The sequence below is a fragment of the Paroedura picta genome, chromosome 13, assembly GCF_049243985.1.
Source record: "Paroedura picta isolate Pp20150507F chromosome 13, Ppicta_v3.0, whole genome shotgun sequence".
NCBI classification, from domain to species: Eukaryota; Metazoa; Chordata; class Lepidosauria; order Squamata; family Gekkonidae; genus Paroedura; species Paroedura picta.
The window spans coordinates 17,322,160-17,339,810 of record NC_135381.1 but is presented as its reverse complement, the minus strand read 5'-3'; the positions used below and the strand labels follow the sequence as shown (position 1 = coordinate 17,339,810).

Genomic DNA, 17,651 nt, shown 5'->3' with positions numbered 1-17,651 from the left:
AGCCATGTGCTTTCCATAATTATGCTACACATTCAAATCCATGTAGCTGGAAATCAATGATCAGGAATGAGGTACACACACATCTTATTAAAATGGAATTTAACAATTGTTTTTTTGAAGCGAGTGTAAATGTTTTGATTTTGATTAAAATAGATAAGCATATAACTGTGCATTTCTTCTTGTTCTAAAGGCATATGATTCCATCTAAACAAATCTATTAAGACAGCACATTTATATAAAAGATGCCTTCAAAGGGCGGAAGGATAAAAATATGCAGTCTCGGGTATTGGTCAGTTTAGATATTCCTTCAAACCAAAGTATGGAAGACTGAAGTTTGCTACAGGTTCACAGGCTGCTTCCGCCCACCTTAGTTTCTCTTTAGAGATGAGCACTAAATTGTCATAATTGCCACACTGGCAAAGGGTAATTAGCACTTGCTATCCAAATGAGAATCCATACTTTAAAAATGATTCCAGTTCAGAGGAAAAGCCCTAATCATAGTTTGCTGATTTGTGTGTCAGTCACCTCAAGTTATAGTTTGAGCCTAACAGAAAATTGATACAAAAAGGCCTGTGCACAGTCCTCCAAATCAAACTATAAAACACCAAGCTATGGTTAGAAGGAGCACCTAAACTGAGTTTAAACACTGTCAGATAAACACTATCATCACTTTTATAGAAAATTTTCATTTCATTGCTTTAAAGGAAGTAAAGATAACAGAGGCACATAGCAATGGTTTTCAGTAGTGCCACAATCAATATGAAGCATCTGAACCAGATTCTTCAAGAGCAGCAAAAAAGTCATTCAGGCCTCTTATGCATGGCAGCAGCTACTGAGTGCTGCCGCCGTCCCGTTGCGCCAGGCCAGGATGCCCCGCCATTCCCAGTGTATGCACGGGGGCGGGGGCATGCTGGGCTGCTCCAGCATAGTGTGCACACGTGCTGAATGCTGGGGCCAGAAAGTAAGCCGGTGCGGCGGGGGTGGGGGAGGTTTGGACGGCCCGGGGAGGGAGTGGGGGGGCCAGGCCCACTCCGCAAGCCAGGCGGGGGCAGGGGGTTGCCCCTGCCAGCTCTGGGGCTCTGAAGAGCCCGCAGGGGCATGCGGTGTCCTTACAGGGACCGGGGCTGGGCAGGCCGACAAGCCTGGCGCTGGCGATTACGCACAACGCCGGCTGAAAGCTTTTCAGCCACATCCTCATGTATAGTTAAGGCATACATGGCTAAACCTATCAAATTAATTTGGACTACAGCAACTACATGAAGGTTTGTAGTTCCCTAGCTTGAAAGGGAAGTTTGAGTGCACCCTGCTAACAATAACCTCAGTCTCAACTTTCACACTACATAATTTACAGTATGATGAGCAATGCCTTTGTTGCTGGATCAGCAAACAGATGATCTTTTTTTTTTTTTTTTACCTGTAATGGGTTTGGGTTTGTTCTCCAAGTTGCTCATAGTGGTTCCTGTAGTGGGAGGTGCTGAGGAAGTACAAGTACTCTTCTTTCCCTTCACACCGTTGCTCATAGTAACCCCACCAGCCATCCCAGCTAAAAGATCATCATTGCTTTTTGTCTGGACAAGATGATAAATATTATATTTAAGTGATCAAATAAATTGGCATCTGACATATAGTTTTTAAAAAGCAATGGTTCATTAACTACTTACACATGATATTAAAAGAAACAGAATGCAAGATTTATTTCTATTAACAGGTACCTTCGAATGCATTATTTAAAAAGGATGCCATCTGTAAGATAAAGCTAGCAGGATGTTACTCCTATAGAGAAAGAGATCTGAGGTAGCCTCTATCACATGTACCCCTACCATTGCCTGACAAAATACAAGTGCAAACCAAAGAATTCCTGAAATAGCACCAATTTCTGTGATTATGGTATCATGGTTTTTCTTGCTGGATGTATCCCTAAGCAAGTGTCTCTTGGAAAAGCTTTTCACACGAGTTTACATCTGAGGACAATCAGGATTTATTGTTTTATCGGAAGAACCAGATCTGGGCTGCTCCTTGATACTGCAGACTTACTACATCACTGAAGGAACAAGTACACAGACTGATGTTGCTTCCAGATGTTGCATTGCTACTGGATCTATATAAATAGCTGCTGAATCATCCTTTATCAAGTGTATACTACATACAATTGAAGACCTTCATTTTAGGGTTTAAGAGTGTGCAATCAGACACTGCCAATGCAATAAAATGCCCAGTTTTTCTGGTATTGGATAAGCAATATCCGATAGCATAAAAGATGCTTCCCCCCCCCCAATGATGCTTCAACTCCCAAAATACTCAGGGAGGCAGTAGGAGCAACGGAGAGGGGAGAGAGACAGACAGCACACTCCCTATTTGGCTGCAGCATATGCAAAGGTGTTTTGCATGAACTATTTTTCAGGGAACTCCTGACTTTAAGTATGCCTTGAAAAACTGAGGTCAGGATCCCATCTTTAAGAGAAGGCAGGCTAGGATTTGAGAAGGATCTGTTTTGTAGTAATCCCAACTTTATGGAATCAATTTGCAATTGAAGGCTACCTTACCATTTACTGCAACATATTTTTAGTAAGACCTAATGTTAAATTTGTTTTGAATTACATGAAAGTTTTTTTCTAGAACTTTTAGCAGTGATTTACTGATGGCATTTCAGCCATACTTGGTTTGCAATGTGTGTGTTGTATTCTACTTTTAAATGTCTATTTTAAGTTTTTGAAAACAAATTTTAAAAGTTTTAATTGACAGACATTGTGCCTATAAAAACATGGCAGCTTTTAATTCATTCCATCGGAAACAAAACTCTCTCCCTATTGTAATTGTGCAGTGCCATCTTTATAAACGCAGTCTTTGTAGGAAAAGATTTTACAAAGTCTGTTTTTTATTTGCATTAGTGACAGCTGAAAACTTACATTTTATCTGTTAAGACAAGAAAAGGATGCATGGTGTCTACTCAAAAAGCTGATGTCACAAAGCCAAAACAGAGCTAATTGCACATACTTTGACAATTTCTGTTTGCGGCTTGTCTAGTAAAACTGATGGCTTGTGCCAGCAAATCCAAGCTGGTTAAATCGTACTGCCAATTGTCTACATTGCTACCACACCTAGCATGAAGAATATGCTAAACAGGTTAATTATAGATACACCACATAGGTAACTACTGTGCATCACTGAGCCAAATAGGTCAAGTTGTAAAAACTGTAGTATGATTCAGCTAGGAAAAATCTACACTGAAAACATTTAATTAACATTAGTCATGCTTCAGGCTGGGCTTTCAAATGCTAAATCTATTGAAAGAACTCAAGAACTTTAACTATATATACACACTCTGCTCTCTGTAATCTTCCCCCCACCCTAATTTCAAGAGCAAGGAAGCTGTTCTCAGGAACAAGTCAGGTGTGTGGGGGGGAGCAACTTTTGTGAAACAGTAAGTAATAAGTAGGGGGAGACACAATGAGGCATACCTTGGGTGTGGAAATAGTAATTTTTCTTGAGTTGTTGCAAGTTGCAAAGCAAAAAAGTCTACGAACCCTAATCCTGTCCTAAATAAAGCAACTGTTATTTTTTTCTCACTAAGAGAAATTCTAGTCCAGATTGCCACTTCCACAGCCAGCCAAACAGGTTTCTCCAGACTGCAGCAAACACCAGTATTTTACAAAAAAAGAAGAGCTTAAGACAGAGTAGGCAGAACTGGCTGAAAATTTATGTAAGAAGAACAGCCAATAAGTGAAAAGTACTTTTACATCTAATGGTTTGGACTCTCAGCTTCCTGTGTTTCGCCTCAGGCTTTTCTGATAGCATTTGGATGTCATGAACAAGCTAAAAGTCCTTAGGTTCATGCATTCCCTTTCCCCTGAGCACTATTTAATACTTATTACATTTCGATCCTGCTTTTCCTCCAAGGCACTGGATGGTAGATTAGGCTGTGAGAGAGTGACAGCCCAAGGGGAATTTCACAGTGGAATTTGAATCTAGGTCTCCTTGCACACACTCTAATCACTATACTGCAAGGACTACAGTTTATTTAGAAATAACCTCAATTTATTGTGGTGTCAGAATCTGGGACTTTAATAAACAGCAGTTTGATTTTAAATCATTAATTAATCCTGATTTAGAATTTTGGTTTGTAGACAAACCAAATTTTTTTCTTTAATTACAATGCAAAAGTTTTTTAACCTGAACTAAGATGAACCTAATAACTGCTATACTGGGGATCAAAGTTCATTCATATATTACAAAAACAGACAAAAATCATTTTCTCTACAGACATTCAAGTTCTTCAACAGCTGTACCTCTTGAAGAAGTCTGCATTTTTGAAAAGTAGAAATATGTAGGCACTAAACGGCATAGAGACTTTTTAAAAACAGTCAACATGACGAAGAATCACACAACAGTTAACATCACTTACAAACATTCCACCTGAAAGGGAACGCCTATGTAAGCTGAATGAGTTTGCCATTCCACAGCTTGCATAATATGAGAGCAAAAAGATGAATAATCTTCTAATATAGATTAAAAACAAGTTCTGACCCTCCAATGAAACCATCTCAACTGCTTCTTTTAAGATAAAAATATCCTAATTGTCAAAACTGGCCGATGGGTACTTGATCTTGCTTGACATCCAGGTACAAAAGAAAACAAGAAGAAGTAAATGTATACCTGCAACTGTCCAAACTGCCTCAGGGGTGCACCATAACCCTTCTTATGTTAGTAAGACAGCTGGAAACTGTTAAATAAGCATTACAAACATCCTAGTCAGCTAGGAAGAGTTACTAATTTTACAACATCAACTTATGTCCACACCACACTTTCTGCAGTAGACAGCTGAATATTATATTTGCACTGATGTGCAAACTGCTCTAAGTAGTCTGTATTATGTGATCACCCTCCCTACATCACACAGCACTCTGTCCTGGAGTTTCCTCTCCCTTCCTAGCACACTGATGTAGAAACTGTGAGCTTACCTATCACATACCAACTTGTACTAGATAAATTAGAAAACGGAGGTGATATTTATGAGCTGGACAAAGAATCTACCACTATTTAATTATTAGACATATTTCTACTTTTCACGAAAAGTGGAGAAAACATGACACTAAAGGTGTAACATTACAAAGAACTCTCCAATAAAACCCATCACTAATACCTAGCATAGCCAAATACACAACTGAATAACAGCAATAAATACCTCGTCCACCAAGATATTAATACCTTAGTGATATACCAGATGTATATTGGAGATTTTATATTATTGTGACCTGCCATGAGCTGTTTTTGGGAATGGCGATATCAATCCCCAAATAATTTTTTAAATGACCAGTTAATAATGATTAAATTCTTCTCAGTGAGTCTCCATTTACAAGCCTTAGGCAATAAGAAATAAGAGTTTCTTGATGGCCCTGGAAGAGTTTCCTGAATGGGTGGAGTTAATTAATTTTGTATATGTTTTTAAATCTGTTATACATCTATTGTGTGATATTGACCATATATAGTCATATTGCCCCATACCCCCTCCCAAAATAGCAAGTGATGGGCCTGAGGGGGTGAGAAGGAGAGGGGCCCTGGGTAAGCATATACACAGTTATGCTCCTCAACCATATTCTGCATAATCTGGGGTTTCTCAAAGCCTTAGGAATGGTTCAGAGGTTTCTCAATGGCAAAATGGTTGAGAAAGTCTGGCGTAGGCTCTGTTTTTTTGCCTCATTCCTTCAGTTTTAGCTAACAGTGGAGAATGGCAACCTTACAAATATTGATATGCAAATGAAAGGCTACCATAGAATGAAGGCCACAATTACACATGAATACCTGCAGCATGGCATCCTACCTGAGCTTTAATGTAATTTTAAAAAACAGATTGAACCACTCCACTAAGTACTTAAAACAGAAAAAAACCCTAAAAACAAACCTATTAATATATTATGGCTGTATTTTTGGCTTTTGGCTAAAGAAACTATTTAGCAGAAACATATATTACAATGTTTAGATGCTATGCCGCCTTTCCCCCCACTGTTTTGTTATAAATAATCCAACAATTAAATTACAGGTGGAAAAGGAAATACCTTCAATAATGCAGCTGATGTCCCTGTTTTTGAAATTTTCGCCACTACAGATACTGTGGAACTGTTGTCTGATTTAACTTTTTCGACTGTTTGTATTTTACTTATCCCTGGGACTTTGGGTGCTGAGCCAACAGTCCGGTTTGCTTTCTTCATTCTTGGCTACCTGTTTGTCAGGCATTTACAAACAAGTCTGGAAAGAAAGAAATGAACAAATGTTACAAAAAGCACAGAATATTTCTATAACACCGTATCCTTAGGCCCAGAGTAAATTGGTAACGTAAGCTCCTTTCCACAAATATATAAGCTCAACAAACAATATTTTGTTTCTGATAAAATACACATCATAGTAATGAGCTCAGATCCTGTTCTTTGGCCCTGGAAATGCATACCTAGTTTCCTCCTTGTTCTGGTCTTGTGGCATATATTTCCATAGCCATTTTTCATACTAATTAAACTATTGCACTGCAATTGCTTGCCCATGTTAAGATTCTGTGAGAAAGTTTAGCACTCAAAAAACGTGTTCTGCCAATGCCCTTGGCAAGGCAAATGCTATCCTTTTGTAAGTGTATTAATCTGGGGCCAAGTCGGCACACCTAAGCTTACATCATTTCCCAACTGCAGTTGTAATTATTTAATATAAATATGCAATTAACTCAAATGTGGAATTTATTCACTAGGATAAAATATGAACAAACCAAGTCAGAGAATATTAGTTAGAGAATATAGCTAGTTTAAAGAGCCTCTTGTGGCGCAAAGTGGTAAGGCAGCAGAAATGTTGTCTGAAAGCTCTGCCCATGAGGCTGGGAATTCAATCCCAGCAGCCGGCTCAAGGTTGACTCAGCCTTCCTTCCTTCCGAGGTCAGTAAAATGAGTACCCAGCTTGCTGGGGGGTAAATGGTAATGACTGGGGAAGGCACTGGCAAACCACCCCGTGAGTCTGCCATGAAAATGCTAGAGGGCGTCACCCCAAGGGTCAGACATGACTCAGTGCTTGCACAGGGGATACCTTTACCTTTTATCTATAGTACTGCATATGCAACGAGGGGAATCTGAGGATCAACAACAAAATAAAATAATCACCACTACTCACTTTTCTTGATGGTAAGCAATTCCTAAATTAAAGCAGTGTAAAATTATTGTTGGTGTAAGTAATGTTTAGAAACCTTGTGACATCTTAGAGCCAACAGTGGGTTGCAAAGGCAGCAGCAGAGCCTCTTTTCGGACTCTAAGCTCACTGCTTCTGGGTTGCATGAAAAGTAAAACAAGGGCTGACGTTTCTATATATGGTCTTCTATCTTCTGGGTCCCTGTGAACCCACTCATTCCTACAGACCGGCCACATATCTTCTGTGAGAGGAGGTCAGAGGCTCAGTTTGTGCAAGGACTGTGTTATCTGGCCAAAATAGGGTCTGAGCTAAACCTCAGAAGTGTAAGATGCAATGGCCATGGCCTACATTTGTCGTCCATCCCCCCCCCCCCCCCCCCCCCGGAGCTGTGACACAGCCTATGTCACAGCTGAGCTTATACAGTAGCACTCACAGCACAAGTGGGGCTTGGTTTCTTCCTATGTGGAATGATGTGCTGAATATACCTTAGAAAAATACACTGCATCAAGTTTCACTGAGAGTTACCCATTTTATATGCCAAAAATGGGACAGCCAAGACAAACTGCTAGGGTAGCTGGAGAGAAAATAAATATCTTCATCTTCACAGCAATAACTTCCTACTAACTGAATTCAACATTTAAATCTGAAAATCAAATATCACTTCTGTCTCTCTGTGTAGAATTTCAAATAACACCAGTGTTACTGCTGTATGTAAGTATTCTAATTCTCAGCATGGCTCCATTTGTAGATAGCTAAATCCAGAAATTGGAGCCATAGGCAGACAAGAGAAAAGCCCCAGGTTTGTGGGGAAAAACTGGTATCTTGGGGGGAAATATACTAGGGGGTTAAAAAAATCCTGAAATAATAGAAACAGTGCCTGTATGCTAAAGAAAGGAGATATCAGCGGCCACTGTGCAGGCTGCTAGACAACAAGAAAACTACTAGCCTTCAAATTTTCTGTTCAGTAAGAGGCAGGAGAGAAGTCCTTTCCAGGGCTGTTTCAGATACCCAGCCCATCTTTGTTCCCTTCTCTCCTGCCCTGGACAGAGGACTTGTTGGGGCCAGGCCCAGCAGCAAGCACTGAGCAATCAGCCACCTTGCAATTTGCTGAGTAGATGCCAAGAACTTGCCTGGATCCAGCAGCCTCCGTTCAAGTTGTGAAACTTGGCTGGTACCAGTAGGGGCCACCACACAATTGACCCAAGTGACCTGCTACCACAAGTTATGTAACTTAGCCAGAATTTTCCCAAGAGGAAGGAAGGAGAGAAAGCTGAGAATCAGTGTGGTATAGCTGTTTGTCAGACTGGGATTTTCGAAACTTGGGTTCAAATCCCCATTCTGCCATGTAAGCTTACTGGGTGGTCTTGGGCCACACACAACCTAACTTACCTCACAGGGTTGCTGTGAGGATAAAATGGAGGAGAGGAGAACGATGTAAGCGGTTCTGGATCCCCAGTGGAGAGAAAGATAGGATATAAATGAGGTAAATAATCAATAACCTGAAGCCTTGCGAGCTGATAAAAGAAACAGCGATTGGTGAGTGGGAAGGAGAGAAGGAAACAGGGAAAGGGAAGATGAATGGAGGATGCCAGGAGGGAAGAAAGAGGAAATCGTGTGGAGAAGAGGATACAGGAGAAAATGAAGTGATCCATACAAGTCCTTATGAGTTTTCCATTTGTAAAGTTTATAATAAAATACATATGGATACACTTCACTATAGTCTTGAAGCTTACCTATTGCAATGCACTATTATCTAAGTCTTCCTTCAAAGTCTATTCAGAAACTTGTTATTGGGAACAAGGGAGAAAATGCACATCACACCCATTACTGTGGTTACTGAACAGTTACCAGGTTCTAGTCACCTACAAAGTCATGGGCCTTGTCCCACTATTTGCAGGACAACCTCTTCTACTCTGCCAACGTGAGCTTTATCAGCTAAACAAAGCCTTCTGAAGGTCCTTCTTTGCAACACGACATACCAGCCTTTCTCAATTCTTTTAACATTAAGAAACCCCTGAAACATTCTTCAGGCTTCGAGAAACCCTGGAAGTTAGAAGACCACACCTTTCTGCCATAACCTCTGAAGTCACATGTCACCAGAAATGATATCACCCAGTCACTCCTACTGGATGCCACTCCCACAGCACAGGAAGTGGCAGCACAGAAATATTTTCAGATGATTTGTGACTAGAACCAAGTCCGCATTCTGGGCTGGTACCAGTTTGCTCTTCTTTACTAAAAAAAGCCTGCAGTGGAAAGCTGCAGAAACTCAGCCAGGACAGGCCTCTACTACTCCATCTCCCCCACCCCAATGCCAGAAACAGGGCCAGAATAGGGCTATGTCGCTCTGTCACCTTCATCCTCCCAATGTCAGAAACAGGGCTGGAACTGGCTTATGCTGGTCTGCCCCCCCCCCCCTGAACATTTACCTCTCTAGACTCGTTACTACCAAGGGAAAGGATTTTTATGGCCAAGGCTTCTCCCCTTCCTACCTTCTCCAGGCCCAACACTGGCCACTTCGTGAGGGGGGCAGGTTTATTATTATTATTATTATTATTATTATTATTATTATTATTATTATTATTATTATTATTATTATTATTATTATTATTATTATTATTATTACTATAATAATATTTCTAGCCCGCCGCTCCCCTGAGGCTCGTGGTGGGTAACAACATGTAAAAACTCCTGGTACATAAAACACCTAAAACAATCCTCAACCCACCCGACCTACCCTACCTGATGGCAGCGGTATTATTTTTTTTTTATATGATCATACATGGTTATATGCCACAATAATTCTTTAAAAAAATTTAAACGTACATAAAAATTAATGAACTCCCATCCAATCAGTGAAATCCTTCTAGAGCCATTGCAAAACCCCAGGGTATTGCAAACTCCTGGCCCATACACATGTACTCTGTTGTGGCTCCTACCTTGTGGAATTGCTGTCTGAGATTAGAAAAGCCCCAGCATTGCTATTATTTTGCAGAACGTGCAAAACAGAAATGTTCAAGAGGGCATTTTAAGAAGGGGATAGGAATGGTAGGATAAGGGAACCGCTCACGAGGATGTCTTTATAAATGAGTACGGCTCTAGTCCAGGCTTTCTCAACCAGGCTTTTGTGAAAACCTGTTTTTTTTTTTACAGTCCTGGGAGGGTTTCCCAAATGGGTGGTGGTTAGTTAACTTTTAATATATTTTTAATTCTTAAACATTTATTGGGTGATATGATCATAACTGGTTATGTTGATCTACCCCCCAATGACCAATGATGGGCCAGGAGGGGGTGGAGAGGTGAAGAGGCCCCGGGTGGATTTGTACACAGCTCTGCTTCCCAACCATATTCTGCACAATCAGGCCACTTCTAGAGTTTTCTGAAGAATGTTTCAGGGGTTTCTCAACAGTTAAAGAAGTTAAGACTGCTCTAGCCTATCACTATGTTCATTATATCACTGCTTTTATTGCAATGCCTTCTCCCTTTGTATATACTTTCTGCATTGTGGTATACGTCATCCCTTAGGCAGTTTTCTGTTTGCATCATCATCACTATACCTAAGTCTTAACAAGCAATCAATATGCTTCTTGTGAGATGATAGAATAGCATCTCGAGAACTAATTATCTGGGGCATGTAAATTAGCACACAAGGAAAAAATGGGCATGTGCTTATTACAAGTTTGTAGTATAGCCATTTAACTTAACAAACAGCTAGTGGCATCAGGACAATTCATTTAATAAATCCCTTTCATCTCATTCAAGAACTAATTTCAACAAGTTATTTTACATAAAGCAACATTGTGAATCTGCAGATTAAAGGTATTGAGCCAGAACTTATTTAAAAGACAACTATCCTTTCCATATTACAAGATTTCAGTAGGAAAAATATAAACAAACTATTAAACTATTTTATTTCTATTTCTCCACACCTCTATAACTTCCCCAAATTGTGCTGACATTGCACTTAACTTTTTTGGGCGCACACTAAAATGGACTACAAATCCTCAGAAGTACAAACAGAATTCGGTTTAACATAAATGCCCCCAGAAAGCCTTCAGGCAGGGCTGAGGCCAAACCCTCTACCAGTACTGGCATTCAAAGTACTACTTCCTCTGAACATGTAGGTTCTATTTAGCCAAAAACTACTGACAAACTCCATGAGTTTATCTAATCCCATTTAAAGTCAATTAAACTATGTTATGATCTCACCAAAGATCAAATGCTTAGGATCTTTACCAGTTATTATTTCAAATTTGTGGGTCAACAGTGATACTACAGGTATTCAAACTGCTTCATAATATGCCAAATATATTCATAGTATAAGGAAAGAAAGACTACCCCATAACTGTTTTTCTAACATTTGTGATAGCAATAACATTTTATGAATTCAGAGAACGAGATCTCTTTGGAAATGTCATTGTGAGGACAATTTTCTCCATTCAATTAATGTGAACCTTAATGTGATATCTAAAAATAAATCAATCTTGAGCTGTGTTAGGACTATGATAGGACACTATAAAAGTCACCTTACAGTGCAAACACACCAACTATCACACTTTTTGCCATATGTCGTTTATTCACAGCACATCATGCAATCCACCATCCGCAGCCAAACCCAATAATATAAACAGGGACCTGTAACAAGTCTTCTTGAAAATACACAGAATCAACTTTTTGAAAAGAAAGGAAAGATTTTTCTTCTGTATTTAAAAGCCAATCTTTGACCAGATAGAATACGCTAATAAATGCACCATAAAATGGCAGGCTCTCAAACAGAGATTAAAAACAGGATTACTATACAAAATGCTCCGTAGTATAGGGTTACTAGTATTATTGTTAACTCTTAATGTTTCCCTTCCCCTGCTCAACAATAGAAGCTGTAGTCAAAAAACCAAGAATAAGTTTTAAAATACTCCAAGATGAGAAAAAGAAGGGTTAGCAGTTCCAAATATAAAGATATATTATCAAGTGGTAGACCTGGTCTGTATTGTGGACTGGATTAAAAATCCACGACAAATAATAGTACAACTTTAATCAGTAGAACTGTATGAAAGTTTACACAATTATTTATGGCTACAAAAACCAACCAAAACAATCATAACACAAGAAAGGAGTCATAATTAGCGATGGACTTTTGAGAATATGAGAAACTGATAGATATCAGAATCTAAGGAGAGTCTTATAATAAGCAGGAGGCAAACTTAGAATGAGGAACAGTTTAACATCCTTAACACGCCCACGGCGCCGCGGACTAAATAATTCGTTAAGCCCTTGGGGGGAGGGCTTTGTCCGTGATGAGGAAGGGGCCAATCGGCCGGGCCACTCGGCAGGCGCGAAGCTTATGCTTCCTCTGGACAGACCATCGGCCGGGCCAATTGGCAGGCGCGATTCCCAGCCTGCTGACAAGGAAGCAACTGTGAGCTGCGCTCTGCGCGGCTCGCAGTTGCTCCCTTGATGGCGGCCTGATGCGTCGGGAGGCGCAAAGCGCCTCCGCCGCATCAGGCCGCCGGCAAGGGAGCCCCCGGCAGCCACGCAGAGCACGGCTGCCAGGGGCTCCCTGCCCGGCAGCCTGACGCAGCGAGAGGGGCTTGATTACTAGTTGTATATAAATATGTTACAATGTAGAAGCAGAATGAGAACAAGTTTTGAATATAAATGCAAAAGGAAGTGGGTTTTGGACCAAGGTATCTTTTTTTTCTGTGTGATACATAATAAATTATCCTTTCATCTTTGGATTATTAAAAACTATAGCTAATATGTACAACTAGCAAAACATGTAACAGAATATATAGTAATGATGTAATTAATAGTAGCAAAAAAGTTATGGAATTTGAAATTTATAATGTTTAAAGTAAGGATTATTGTATTCTAAAGAAAATATCTTACAGTATAATAATAGGGATGTTGGGGCAAAATATTTTGTTTTCTTTTGTATCCCTTTTATATTTGCTAATTTAAATCTAAATATATATAAATAAAATGGAAACTGCTCTTAGCATTGGACTTGCAACAGTCACTGTATTATGAGGTTCTGAAACATTATCCAAGGATTTTCAGGAATCCTCTAATAAAATAACATAAACCTCTAACATAAACAAAATTACCAGGGCAAGGCTTAAAACCAGAAAGACAAATTCTTCAAGACTCCTTGAAGTTGCTGTTAGTTAATAATGTTTATTTTATTAGCAAATGATCTGCATGCAGATGAGGAATTGACTTTCCAATGACGCTCTCACAGAAAGTCCAATCAGGCTGCCACTTGCTAAGTCAGCATCACACTTGTAACCAGCCACTTCTGCAGGTGACAAGGCAAGTTAAGTCCCCCCCCCCCTATTTTGGTTTAATCCAACCATGATGTTTTTAATAGTGATTCATAATTAGATGGATTCATAATTATATAGATTGCAATATTCTAAATTTTATATTCCTAGTCTATAAAGATATTACCTTTTGTAATCATGTATGTTATCTTTACTTTATTCAGAAACATCCTGAATGTTTCTTACGTATAATTTTGCTATTTCATTAAATATTTTTGTTTGGGATAAAATGAAGATGAATTGGAGATCTTAATTCTTTGTGGCCATTTATTGTTGTTATGGTCAACAGTCAAACTAATAATCGGGAACTGAATGGGAAGATAACATAACAATGAACATAGGTTACCAAAGTTAATGCTGATGTTTATTATTGATTGATTATTAAACTTATAGAACGCCACTCTTGGCCCAGCCAGCTCGTGGCGGTTTACATTACAATAAAACAGCATTAAAATCCCATTAAAACACAATTTACAGATTTTTATGGCAAGTCAACAATCTATTCTCCCCTGCAGAAGCTCAACTCTTCTGTTCACAGTTGCTGTGTCTCTCCAAATGACTCCATGCATTGTTATTAATTACTGTAATTTTTACATTTGCTTTAGTCTCACTTTCTGCACACTAGTTGTGTTTTGTTTGGTTATGACTAGGCACATACAATAAACTGAATTCAATTATGCTCTGTGATCATGATTATAATTTCTGGGTACAAATAGCTCTAATAAGACAGCTGGCCTTGAGATAGAATTTCCATGTAATCCAGAGACAACGTTATTAAATTCTCTTCCTACTATTTCAGGTGAATATAGGAGCATTGCCTTGCATATGATTACAGCTACCGGACTAGTATATCCGAGACAATGGAAGGAAAATACTACTCCTAAAAATCCAAGATTGGTTACTGAAAATGTGAAATGTATACTTTAGTTAAATTAACGGCATGCCATAACAATATATAGAGAACCTGGATTCTATCTGGTCTAAAGCAAAATGAAAATGGAAATGATAATATTTTAGGATGTAATCTTAGATTTTTTTGTTTTTATAAGAGTCTTCTATTATGTACTTTTATTATTTTTGTACATATAACGTCCCCTTTTATTAATAAAAAATTAAAAGTTAGAACACAATAAGAGAAGAGATGTTTTTAATACTCTGAAGGAGTTACAAAGTGGCTTACAAACACATTTCTCTTCCTATAACAAATATGCTATGAGATAGTTGAGGCTGAGAGAGCTCTAAGAGAACTGCTCTGCAAAAACAGCTCTAAGAGTACTGTGCCTCGGTCAAAGTTACCTAGCTGTCTGCAAGTAGAAGAGCATGGAATCAACCCCAGTTCTCTAGATTGGAGTCTGCTGCTCTTAACTACTACACCATACTGGCTCTCACATCAGCAACACCACATCATCAAACTTTTTCATAAGAAATAAACATTTCTATTAATTATCTAATGCCCAAACCTTTCCACTTGGAGTATGAATATTGAAATAAGTAACCTACATGGCATCCAACATGTGGATAATTGCTCAAACAGAAGTTTTAATGGACTATATTATTGTTTTCACTACAGACATGAGAATAAGCACTGTAAACAACCGCGTAACAAGGTCCAAGTGGCTCATGAAATGTCCATGCAATGCAAATACTAAATGGGTGCAAAATAAGCCCCACAGCAATAAAGGGCAGCAGCGTGAAGGCTTCTTAAAGGGCCTGTACTTGTTCACCTCTGAGATTTCATTTGTTTAGAAACAAGCATACTCCCTTTCTGATACTCGTGAGACAGCTTACAAATGAAAACCCTCGAGAAAACCAGCGAACCTACAACACTTACACAGAAAGGCCATATTTCACCACCTCCTCCCCCACCACTGTTGACATCTTCCTTCGGGACCACGCACCCATAAAACCCAACCACAAAGCCTAAGGCGTATCACGATCAAAGTTGTAGCAAACCTGCAAAATTTGAGCCCAACAGCATCGTTAAGACCAACAAAGATTTATCCAAGGCGTGAGCCCCAGTGTGCAGGCACACTCCCCCAGACGTGCACACACACAGGAAAGCTCGCGCCCTGAATAAATCTTTGTTGGCCTTAAAGGTGCCTTTCTTTGGACTCACATTTTGTTGCGCTACTTCAGACCAACTCGGCTACCCGCCTGAATCCATCTTCGCAAACCAGCGTCGGCTTCGTCCAGCCCGAGAACTCCGGAGGACCACCTGAGGCCCCGCTCGAGAGAGAGAAAGCAGCCGGGGTCAGCCTCCCCGCCCCTTCAGCGATGCCCGTCTCCCCCTGGGAAGGACCCCCAGCTCCCACCGGGAGCCCCGCCGGCGCCCCAGCCGCCCTGCCACGACCGAGTCCCATCCAGCGCCGACCCCTCGAGGCGGGTCCCTCAGGCGCGGGGCGACCCCGACCAAGGGGAGCGGGCACGGCGCCTGAGCGAGCCTCACAGCCCGGGGAGGGCGAAGGACAACAGGGAAGCTCACCGAGCAGGCCTGGGCGGCGGCACTCGACCCCCTCCTCGGCTCGGAGGAGGAAAGCCGGGGGGGGGGGCGCTTCCTCCTGTCGCCCTCCCGAGGCGGCCCCTCTCGGCCCTGGCAGGGCTGCGTCGCCTGCGCGCGCGTAACTGCTAATGCGGTTCCTCCTCCCCCTGGCTTAGTCACTGAGGGAAAACTGGATGAGGCACCTCCGAGGCCAGAGACGGTGACAACCGGAGTTACGATTTCTACTCCGCCCCTACTTCAAGGCGCCAGGAGCCCTACTGCGCAGACGCAAGCAGCGCGCCGGCGCAGAATGGGGAGAACTGGGTAGGGGGACGCGGCGTCCGGAGCCCGAGCGTGCTCTTCTGCGCGTGCGTGCCTTTGGCCTTCGCTTTGGCGGCTTGGCGCCTCAGCGGCCGAAAAGGGCGGGAAACAAGGGTCCCTCGAAGGGAGGATGTGGCTCGTGGTCCTTCTTTGCCAAGGAAACAACTATGGGCAGGGCTAGAAGTGTGAAATAGCTGAGTCTCCTCTTCCTAAGACTGTGCAATGCCGGGTGCATGGCTTTGTTTGACCAGTAGTGTCGTTTGAGATGTTTTTCAGTGCTGGATCCCAAAGGTTAGTTCTTAGGCCTCAGGTAATGCAGGGAAGTAATAAGTCGTTTGGGAAACTGTGTCAGGTGGCAGCCATAAGGAACCTCCACATACCCGTGCTTTGCTACAGCTCTTATTGCTTTACTTAGTAGCTACAGTGTTGCATGAAAAGTACAATAAAATCAGAGTCCAGTAGCACCTTTAAAACCAACAAAGATTTATTCAAGGTGTGAGCTTCGAGTGCAAGCACTCTTCGTCTGACTTTGGCCTCCGATTTTATTGTACTACTTCAGACCAACACGGCTACTCATTTGAATCTAGCCTGAAAAGTAGTTCTTTTTCTGAAGCACAGCTAGAGATGTTACAATCAGACCACTTAGCAACATTCCGTTTTAGGTACAATTGTGTTTATATATACCCAAGATACCTAGAAATTAGGTAGCCAGTTTGAATAAACTGAACTGTTACTTTAAAAGCTAATAGCTTTTAAGTGGTTCCACACTTTATATGGCAATTAGTTGCTGCAGATACATTAGAATTATCCCACTTTCTCTTACACCATGTGTTGACAATGTACCCTTATATCTAAGAACTTTGGGGACCCCTGGACCAGTGCATTTTACCATATATGTGCACGTTTAAAGATGGGTGTATCATCCTTCAGCAGTCGCCAAAAACATGAATGCGCTGGGATACATGGCAGTGATTGCGTCTGCTATGCAAAATTGTCTTACAATGTGTTTATCATCACAGCATAGTTGGATCAGAGCTGCTGCTTTTATACTAGTCTGAGAGGAGATGTATGTTTGGGCTTTTCTTTTTTAGAAAAAGTGTACAACTGTGAAAAACATCTAAAGCAGACCAATGCACTTTCTGGAGCAGAGCGGGAAAGAACTAAACTGATTAATGATTACTTTTGCATTGGATGTACTCTGCATAGTCTCAGCTTCCTTTCTAATAAATCAGGACAAATGTCTGTATATAACAGTATCACACAGCATGAATCAGGCATTCTTCATATTCATAGAGGTGTTTCCCAACAAGTTCAATAGTTGGGCTTTGCCCTTCAAAAACAAGCTCTGGGGCAAGCTCTGTATTGGGGACTCC

The 17,651-nt window shown here is 40.8% G+C and overlaps 1 protein-coding gene across 5 annotated transcripts in view; it reads right to left on the bottom strand.

The window, feature by feature from the left end:
* Window positions 1-16,295, bottom strand: part of SPECC1L (sperm antigen with calponin homology and coiled-coil domains 1 like) — a 54,686-nt gene extending 38,391 nt beyond the window's left edge. Inside the window, exons 1-3 of one of the 5 annotated variants that reach the window (XM_077309073.1) lie at window positions 16,161-16,295; window positions 6,054-6,243; window positions 1,415-1,568 (exon numbers count right to left, since the gene is read on the bottom strand). In XM_077309073.1, the coding sequence (XP_077165188.1) occupies window positions 1,415-1,568; window positions 6,054-6,206 (307 nt within the window). In that variant the 5' untranslated portion in view covers window positions 6,207-6,243; window positions 16,161-16,295. Of the gene's footprint in view, window positions 1-1,414; window positions 1,569-4,653; window positions 4,721-6,053; window positions 6,244-15,594; window positions 15,735-15,960 lie in introns of those variants that run through there. The other 4 variants (XM_077309072.1, XM_077309074.1, XM_077309075.1 and 1 more) reach the window with 4 other exon arrangements.
* Between the last annotated feature and the right edge of the window lie 1,356 nt (window positions 16,296-17,651).